Raw genomic sequence first — 10,465 nt, 5'->3', positions numbered from 1 at the left:
ACCTCCACTCGCGACAAAATGGAAGGAAAATCACCAATGGGAAGAAAAAGGAAGAAGAAGAAAGGAGAAGAAGGGTTTGGGTGGAGGTAATAAGTTGGGGAAGACTTTACCAAAAACATTGGTGATAAATGACTAGTCTCAACATGTCAATGAAAGTCAAATTTTACCGACGTGTGTGACAAACCTTGGTAATTATTCATCCAAAAAAACTTTTATCGATGTGAGAACGGTCACACACCGGTAAAACTGGCTTGCTTTCAGTACTTTACCAATGTCTGAATTAGGACCTTTTACCAACGTCTAAGTTGCGGACTTCGGGAAAATGCAAACTTCAACGACATAATGTAGCAACACAAGGGTGAAAGGCAGCTTTTCACCAACGTCTGCCTCTAAACGTTGGTGAAAATTCATATTCACTGACATTTGATTCCTGACATTGGTAAAAGTTGACGTTCACTGACATGAGATTTTCCACGCATCGGTAAATCCTTTTTTTTTTTTTTGTAGTGGAGACTTTTATTGGAGATTCATACTTGATAGTCTTCCTCAATTTTTGTGGATCCAATAGCAGGTTTTGCTCTATCCCCATGTTTATGAGGGTGTCATTTTGCTTGTACTTTATGTTCTTCTATGATAGTAAAAACTGCTCAGTGTTTTCTCCTAACCAAGTAAATCTTTATGTGTTCTTTTCCTTTCTCTTCTTCTAATTTCTATCTCTTGATGTGTTAAGAGAGTATGAGAAAGTCTTGTTCTTAATAACTTCCACTGTCCTCGAATGAAGATCCTATTGAAGACATTGCGTCACTGTAATGTTGCAGTCTCTATTGTTTCTTGTCTTGTATGGCAATTTTTGTCTGGAATTGCTTTGTATTGCAAAGCTTTTGGTTAATAAAGTAGAAGGCCAGCCTTCAATATAAATGTTTTCTTCTGTGCATTTTTAGTAGTTTTTTTATTTAAAGTGCCATGAATGTATTAAAACGATTTCATTAGAGATATGGTTCAAGTTTGAGAAAAATAGAGCTAAAACAACAAATGAAATATAGTGAAAATGGCAAAAATAATGGGGGCAAATTTGTCATTTCCGCCTGGAGAGCTCTAGATCTCGCCCCAAATTTGGTCTCTTTATGGAGAACCAACAAGTGTGGGCTGGCATGACATCAGTCCACATTAAATTGCTTTAATTACACATTAAGACCTTAGTTGTTATTTATATATGAGTGCCCTTTCAAGTTTAAAATATATATCATTAGTGCTCCTCATCCAAAAATTTTTAGCTCTGCCATCAAGAAGGCTTTTATGTATTGATGTTATTTACTTTAATATCCTTTTTTTTACTTCCTTTTGTTATTAAATGTTTCTATGAAATTCAAATTTGAATGGAAAACACCAATTTTCTATTTGTATCCATGTTCTTCGTGGAGCTTCTGGTCAGATGGTATCCCTTGTTCCAAAACGTTTTCTCTTTGTTCTAATATAAAATGCTGGTTTATTGACATGAAGGCTGGTATATCTCATTAAGTAAAGTGAGGTTTGGTAAGTTTTCTGTGCACAATTACTCCTTTGCTATGAGGCTGAAGCTAATAGATATGTTTTGATGTCCTTGATTGTCTACTAGTAATAAACTCAGTGAGCTCTTGGTTTATAATGAAAAAGAACTTGGTGGGTGAACAAGTCCTTTAATTTTGTCGGTTCGTCGTTGTGAACTTAGAAAGTAACCCATATATAAATATGGTGTACATATATTGTTTCTCAACCATTTCTATTGTGTGACATAAGTTTGATTAGCTTTTTTTCTATCTCTCTAGGTGAATTGGGGTTTCTCAGCGCCCAAATAAAGGTCAAAGCTTCCACTCAACTCCTTATCCTCTCAAGGTTACCCCCGCCGTGCTTCAATTTGCATGTCAGTTGCCCCCTTTTGCAATACACAGGGTTGATGCTACGGGGATTTAAAACGGGAACCGGCCATCAGCCTCTACCATAACCATTTTGCCAACCCCCTTGAAGATTTTTTTGAGTCACTCTAAAAGCATGTGGTGGTAGAGAGGAGAAAAGTGGTTTGAAGAGAGGAGGCTGTTATTTGTCTACAAAACAGTTGGTGACCTTGCAATGAGAAGTAGGGCCAAAGGTACTCTTCCCCTAGCTATATGAAACAGATCCGGGAAGGAATTGCTTAGATCTAATCGTCTTGATATTTCTTGATTTTATACATTCTTTACAAAAGGTTCTTCAACCAAGGTCATAGATAGGTGGGGAGTTTCCTGGAGCATATACAGAGCTCAATCTGAAACTTTGAATTTGCATGTGGGATTTCGTTGAACCTAGATCCAGTTATATGGGGCAGCTCTGAAGACCCAAGTCAGCACTGCTTCAAGCACAATTGAAATTTTGTTAATTATATATTTAGAAAAAAAAAAACTGACTCCGCCCTTTCCTCGGCTCCTTTCAAAAATCAGAGCACATAAGGTGAGCCTTGATCCTCAATTTGGATATTAAAATAAGTTTGTCTCGAACAACTGAGTTAGTCAAATAATGTTGGATCATTGCTGTGACTTCTCAACCAATGATTGGACAAGGCTTGGGCCCCAAGATAAATAGATAATAGAAGGCAAAAGAAAAATAGAAAATATTCTTGTTTCTTCTACTTCTCTTATTGAACAGAAGACAAAAAACGGGAAACATGTTTTGGGAAGAAAATTTGGCAAAAACGAAGCTAATTGTCTAATTAACCTTCATAGCTATCATGGAAATGTGGGGCTCAAATTTTCCCCCTTCAGTTTGTTATGAGTTTTTTTAGTTAAATATTTGACAGGTGCATAGTTGATATTCTTGAGGCAAACTTTTATACGCATACATTGATCAGTTCTATTGCTAAACATGCGTCATAGTATATATATATATACTAATCAAGGCCAATCATATATGCATGTATATAAATTTTATATTAATTATTCTATTCAAGTTCTACCTAGCCCAAATCTAATATTTTTGGATGATCCAAATCCAACCCATTTGCATATGTGGATCTGGACCTGTTCGTATTGAATATAATTCGTATATGTTAACTTATGGATTGCACCCATGATGCAGCTACATTTACTTTCTTGTTCCATTTAATGGTCCAACATTAGTGACATGTTTCTCCACGTTGATGTACAACTAAAGAACAAATTGAAGAAAACTGGAAAAGGGAAGACAGGCACCAATTTTTGGAAAAAGAGAAACTGAAGAACCATTTCGGTTGAATGCCCTTCTATTTAAACCACCTTCATAGAATAGAAGGGGTGGATACTCAATGCAGGCTGCACCTTGAGACACCAAGATGAAAGGGTGGGGGTTTTTGGCTCTCTTGTTGTATCATACCCAATATATGAAAAGGTGGGTGGAGGTTTAATTTATCTGTCCTTCTTGCACTACTCTGCTTTTAACAGATACGCAGATTTTCTCCCAAACAAGTGAACTACCTATATATCCTTATAAAAGTGATGCATCGGAAAAACATATACGGTAACGAAAAATCTAAATAATTAACAGGCAAGCATGATACAACCAGCAGCATCCCTTTTAATTCACACATATTTTAACAAGCACTATAATAGTTAAGACTGCAGTGAAAGCAAAGGCTCCTTGTTCAGCGGTTTAGTTGGAATTTCAATGTGTCAAATGCTAATTCCTATACCAGCTCTCCACTCTTAATTTCAATGAAGAAGATGGGCAGTGTGATTGTCAACCAACCCATCCCAACACCAACCCCCACTGCTAGATGCTCGCAATGTTTCTTCAGCCTTTTCCTCGACACTGCCGATGGAGCTTTCAAATGTTCAATGTGTAAGCTGGTTGCCTCAAGCGGCATAGCGCACTCGTCGGATTAGGGGTCTGTTTAAGGTGAGTCTCTAGTTCAATTCCAGTGGACATTTATATCTCTAATGTCTTAAATGATGGGGTGTAGTATCCAAGACCCTAAAGGTAGGAGGATCCTTTTTTTTTTTTGGTGTGGGAGTGGGGAGGAGGTGGGGAGCTTCAGACCTTTTTTCCGTGCAATGCTTATAAACCTCCTGCTCACCCAACATGTGCTAAGCTAGCTACCTTGAGGGATTCGTTCAATACAAATGGAAATGTGTCTCTTGTTAACTCTTATGGTATGCATACTAATAAACGGTTGTGAAAAGGTCAACTAACTCAAATGCTCAGAAGTGCACTAAGGAGCCGTTTGGCATTAGGAACAATGTATAAGTGTTCCATGAATATGTTCCAAAATTAGGGTAGATTCCTGAAACCTTTGAACAAGTGTTCTATCAATTTACTCAAATTTTGAGGTACAACCATGGAATGCTCACATATTGTTCCTGATATGAAAGGTCACCTATAGACTTCGGTATAGAACCATATAGGTTGGTCCAATACAAGTTCAATTGAATCAAGCCTCTCCAATGCACCTATTTCTTTAGGGATTTTAATTTCCTCAAATAAATTGTCAGACAAATCAACAAATCTCAACATATACCTTACATAGGGATGTCAATATTTCCAAATGTAGATGTTCATTTGGGATCATCACCCTGACAAGTAAAGGTCAAGAGTAATAGGTAATGATTTGAATTAATATTTCTTCAATACCCTATATAAAAGATAATATTCTACTTAATTATTCCAAAAGAATCAGATATGGAAACAAAACTAATATCCCATTAAAAATCAGATCAAATTCAGATTTAAAACATGGTAACAATCAGATTCAGATTTCAATATACATAAACAACCAATCAGACAATTATCCATATGCATATTGGAATTAGTTTTAAAAAAACATGCTTTATTCAACGCCCTTATATGTTGAAAATCAGCCAAATCAGTTCAAAATTAAGAATCTGATTTAGATGTGAATATAAAAATCGAATGCAGATTGTCAAATGAGATGTAATATTTGGATTTAGATATTACCTTTCTTCATTCATATTCAAAACTGAATATGTGAATATCTGAAAAAGTGAATATAGTTAAGAATATATCTGATTCAAGCCTGATCATTGACATCCCTAGCATTACAATGCTACTCCTTACTTGGGTTTGCCATTTGTTGGCTTACAACATCTTTTCTTTGTGTTGGTGAACTAACATATATATTATGTTTTTTTTAATCAACCTACTTTTGCTTCTCTATCAAGGAACTAAAATTTTGAAAAAAAATCCAAGAATGGGGAGAGGTCCAGTGAACTGGTCCCCAAAAATGTCAAGGATTTATAGTGAAGGAAATACATGCTTGGAGAAGGTGGGGCACCCAATGGACCCATACAATTTATTGGAGTTGAGCACCAACAGATGCAAGTTTCTCCAAATGGCTAAGCCAAAACGAAAGAACATCTGTCAACTCATTCCTACACAAATTTATAATCTCCAATATGCTGCCATTAAAAAGAGATCTCAGAATCCTACCACCAACTGACTGCTGTTTAGCTTGAGCATCCTTTAAAATGTAGCAGAGCTAATATCAAGTTCTTATGTAATTGGGCCACATATCTAGTTGGCTATTGCTCAAGCCCAGTGCATCTAGATCAACTAAAACTTGTGAAAAGATCATCTTGCAAGCTGCCGGTGAGTTGTATATTATTTGATGAGTCAAAGTCAAGGCCCACAAAGTTACAATTGCTACACTTCTAGAGAAATCTTGTTATTTCACCAGATAATTGGTTGTCATTCAATTTAGTGAACTGTAAATTGTTCTCTCCGCACCTAGAAGGAACCATGGGAACTCCCCTTCTATGTTAAGTGATGAGCATAAAATTTTCCTTACTATTGATAAATGCTTATTTGTTCTAACTTTTGGTTCTACTGTTACTAATGATGTTATGGAATTATTGATTGCATAATGTGCGTCTGTTTTTTTTTTTGTTTCGAATGTATTTATTATACATATTATTGTTTGATTCTTTTTCTTTTTTAAATTAGACTACCATGTGTTGGGTTGTTAGGCCATTTCTTAGATTTCCTGAATTTATTATGTGGGATATGTGGATTTTAATATTTTAATCACGATTTTTTTTGTTTTTGCTTTTCTTGTGGGCCGCTTAGGGCTGCCTTGTGACAGCCAGCCCTGCCTAGTGCGTTGGCCAACGTGAAACATCTCCTTGTTCTCTTGAAAAAATAAAGTTAATAAACTAGAAAAATTATGAAAAAATGAGCTTTTTACTATTTACTTACAGAAACATTTATTCAAATATTTGTTAAACATATTAAAGAAACTTCAAAAATTTTAAAAAGAAAACACGATAAAAATGTGCTATTTTTATGTTGGGCTTCTTTTTTTTTCTCAAAAAGATCACGGTTTTTCCATTGTTTTTCTAGTTTCCCCTTTTTTGCATATTTTTTTTCGGAAAAACGCCAATGTTTGTGACAACGGATTCACTCGCGTGCTATGTTCTTGCATGGCCAGGGGCGGAGGCGTGGCCCCACTCTAGCTAACTAAAAAAATAGTTTACATTAAAAAATTGAGTTGATCCAGTTAATAGTTAAGGAGGACTTGAGGCAGTTTGACAGTGCACCATTGGATTGATTCTCGTGCAGAAGATGTGATGAAATTATTGTCTCTTTGTTGAGTACCATTGTAAGCTCATGATCCTGTTGTTTCACCTTCAGCTCGCCATTTTTATACTCAAGCACAGCAAGCTAAACCATTTGAGTTTCTATCTGCTGGAGATTGAACTTCTACCACTGTAGCATCAGGCTGACTGAGAAGACGAAAAGCCAATGATCAAGAAACAACAACGGGAATGGAAAATGACACCATATGCAGTTGTTCTGTGGCTTCTGTCCTCAACCATAGACACATATTGAAAGGTTTATTATAAACACTGCAAATGCTGCTATAGACCTTTCTGGTGAAGGTATCATTCAGATTTCATGAATTTTGCAGATTGCTACGAGATTTTGAATTTCTGCATTTGAAATTATCAACAGTTAAAGTTCCCTACCAAGAAAGTTCTTTTAAAATTTATTATGTCATCTTTGGCATCTGTAAATGTTATTTAATAACAAGAAAAATACATGACCATCAACAATTTCTGAACTTAAACTAAGTTCAGGTTAAATCCCTGGAGTATTTAACGAAATAGTGGAAATGGAAAATAGTTGAAACCAATTACTTGTCAAACTGAAGCTTCATGTATCATCAGAGGCACAGAAATTGTTGAAAAATGATCCCAAACATTCATACAAGAAAAATCTGATCCCAAGAATTAATGCCATTTAAATTGTAATTTAAGGAACTGTTTGTGATATTCATAAATCAAGCAGAAGAAGAAAAAGATGCAGAAAATTGAACATGGAGTGCAAAACGAGGAAGCAAACTCCATAGACAACGGCAAAATGAAAACTGCACATGAAAAATGAGACCAAAACAGACATACTACAGCACATTAATAACTTTGAACCTAAATCTCACAATTGGGAAAATCAATTCCAACAATTAGTTAGAGAAAAGAAAAGGAGAAGTCTTAGAAAATTAAAAAAAGATATCAGGGAACGGAAAAAAAAAAACAAAAAGAGAGAAGGAAAAGGAAAAGAATAAGGAAAGAGGATGGAGACAAGCACCTGGGTGCTGCCCGGCTTTCCTATGTGGTCAGAGAAAGAGAGAGAGGTCCGTGGGTAATTGTTAGGAGACAATAATTAAACTTGAAAAACTTAATACAATTTATACTAAAATATTCTCTTGTTGGGTAGGAGAATGTGCATATTGCTTTTGACAAGAAAGCACCAAGGCCTAAGCAAACAGTCTTGTGGCAACAAACTGTAGATGTAACTGCATAGAGAAGGAAGATCTGAGTGCTAAAAGAATCGATGATTGGGAAACTGAATGGTAGAATTTTGAAACAACACCATGTAGTGGGGAGAGAACCCTTTGAGCACTGCCCAACAGAAATTTGTGGGTTTTCTTTCTTAACGTGGCAGACTGATCCTAGTGGCTTGCTTCTGTACAGTCTTTTTCTCTCTTTTTCATTCCTGAGTTTCTTTCTCTCTCTGTCTCCCTTGAATCGGCTGCGTTCGAGGAAGAGGAAGAAGAAGATTATGGGAAAGCGGAGGACCAGCATGGGATGGATCTCCGATCGGTTTAGGAGGCATGTCACCTTCTCCAAGAGGAAGGGCCTCTTGAAAAAAACCCAGGAGTCTTGCTGTCTCACCGGCGCGACCATCGGCGTCATCTGTTTAAGTGAGGCAGGAAATCCTTTCACCTTAGCCTACCCTCCTCCGGCCGATGGTAAAGACGGAGATGATGGGCACGAACGACTCCTCTCCATCATGCAGCAGCACTACGACCATTCCGGGACGAGGCTACCCGTGGCCGTGGAAGAATCCAAATCCATTTTAGAGGAGAACAGCAGCAACGACCTTCCACAACCAGCGGCAAGCAACGACAGCTTGTGGTCATCGCTCGAGCCGCTGCATGGTGGTGGTGTTAGAGCCTCTGATTGTGTAATAAAAGATGAGCCAGAGGTGGGTCTGTTGGGTCAGATGCAAAGCATGGATGAGGCAGAGATGCAGAAAAGCCTTCTCTGCCTCATCCATGCTCTACACAACCTTTGTCTGTCGCTGGTTGTGGAAGGCATCTGCTGTTGTTCTCAAATGGATTTGGATTTCGCCAGAGGTAATCTCATCTCGGAATGACCCAGTGCTGCTGCATGATGGAAAAGAGTCGTCTGTGCCCATCACCTCCGTCTTTACCATTGGCCGGTTAAGGTGAAAGGATTGCCTGCCCCAATGATGCAGATGATGCCGATGGTGGCGCCGATGAGACAGCAAGGCTCCTGGGCTTTTTTGAAGAGGCCCTTCCTCCTCTTACAGAAAGTTACATGCCTTCTCTACCGATCGGAGATCCATCCCATGCCGGTCCTCCACTTTCCCATAATCTTCTTCTTCGTCTTCCTCGAAGGCGGCCGATTCAAGGGAGACAGAGAGAGAAAGAAACTCAGGAATGAAAAAGAGAGAAAAAGAATGTACAGAAGCAAGCCACTAGAACCAGTCTGCCACGTTAATAAAGAAAACCCACAAATTTCTGTTGGGCAGTGCTCAAAGGGGTCTCTCCCCACTACATGGTGTTGTTTCTATAAATTCTACCATCCAGTTTCCCATGGATTTGTTTCACACTCAGATCTTCCTTCTCTATCCAGTTAGATCTAGAGTTTGTTGTCACAAGACTATTTTGAACTGGGTAATTTGCCCGCACAAAGAAGCGAGGGAGTGCTTTCCTGCCTTTCTCCTCTCAACCGTTAGTTGTTAAAGGGTACGCGTCTTTATCTTAAAAAAAAGAGATCAAGGATCCATCCATGTATCTCTTACCCAAAACTTGGAAACGAGGCTTATGTAAGAACGTTACTAATTAAGAAGGAACCGAGGTGAAGCACAACCCAGCTTAGCTTTAGGACCTCTCCTCACTCGCTTTAACCATTCGGATCACTAGCTCACACAAGTCACTAAGGCAGTCTTGGACCCCCAAAAATAAAAAAAGGAGTCCAAAACTGCCTTAGTGGCTTGTGTGAGCTAGTGATCTGAATGGTTCGAGCGAGTGAGGAGAGGTTCTAAAGCTAAGCTGGGTTGTGCTTCAACTCGGTTCCTTCTTAATTAGTAACCTTCTTAAATAAGCCTCGTTGCCAATTTTTGGCTAAGGGATACATGGATGGACCCTTGACCTCCTTTTTTTAGAAAAAGTACCCTTTAGAGAGGCATAAGCGCTCGGACAACAAAAGGGGAGGTGTCGTCACTTTCCCTTGTGGCTCCGGTGACCCTGCTAGGGCTTCCAGTTACCTCTGGTTATATATAAAAGTGAGTTTTAGTTACATTTTTTAATTTTTAAAAATTGATTGAAAATATTTTAAATTATTTGTTGAAATTCGTAAAATGAAAAAAAATATCGCCATTTCTCAATAGCTTTTATCTTACTCTACACATTATTTTTCACTTTGTTCCAAACTTTTTATTAATTTCCTTTTTTGCTACTGTTTTCACATACATAACTTCCATATACATATTCTACTTGCTGCTCAGCAATTCTTGGGGTTCATTTCTTCGCAGCCCGCTAACTCCAAATAAGAGGTTATTAAAAAAAAAATAATGCCGATGTAATTTAAAAAAATGAAATCACTAAGGTTCCACCAAATTAAGTTGGTCTAATCACACATCAAATGAAATCAGACTGAAGAAAGAGGCGGGCCGAAGTTCAGGTCTCAAACCAAGACAAGTTCATACCTAAGTTTAAATTTTAGGTCTAATGAGAGACTGCACTCAAAGAGCTCAAAGGTGCATTGTATTAGAGCTCGCCTTGACTCGATTGATGAGGTTTCGATTTGGTCTCATACCAGGACAACCTACTGAGAAAACTCATTCACAATCAAAACTCTACCGGACTCGTGAGTCGGCCTAACTTGGTCGAAACTCAGTTTGACTCAGCTGAAACTCGGTTTGACTGGGCTGCGCCGCT

At 37.9% G+C, this 10,465-nt stretch overlaps 1 protein-coding gene across 1 annotated transcript; it reads left to right on the top strand.

The window, feature by feature from the left end:
• The first annotated feature begins 8,079 nt into the window (after positions 1 to 8,079).
• On the top strand, positions 8,080 to 8,655 carry LOC116267653 (uncharacterized). The gene has a single exon (XM_031649517.1). It carries the CDS (start codon positions 8,080 to 8,082, stop codon positions 8,653 to 8,655), a length of 576 nt encoding a protein of 191 aa, XP_031505377.1.
• Positions 8,656 to 10,465: the final 1,810 nt, after the last annotated feature.

This window comes from Nymphaea colorata, chromosome 14, assembly GCF_008831285.2.
Source record: "Nymphaea colorata isolate Beijing-Zhang1983 chromosome 14, ASM883128v2, whole genome shotgun sequence".
NCBI lineage: Eukaryota > Viridiplantae > Streptophyta > Magnoliopsida > Nymphaeales > Nymphaeaceae > Nymphaea > Nymphaea colorata.
This window is presented reverse-complemented; position numbering and strand designations above follow the sequence as displayed.

Bases quoted from the DNA above. Each gene is read 5' to 3' on its own strand.
- LOC116267653 (XM_031649517.1), top strand. From the start codon at position 8,080: ATGGGATGGATCTCCGATCGGTTTAGGAGGCATGTCACCTTCTCCAAG.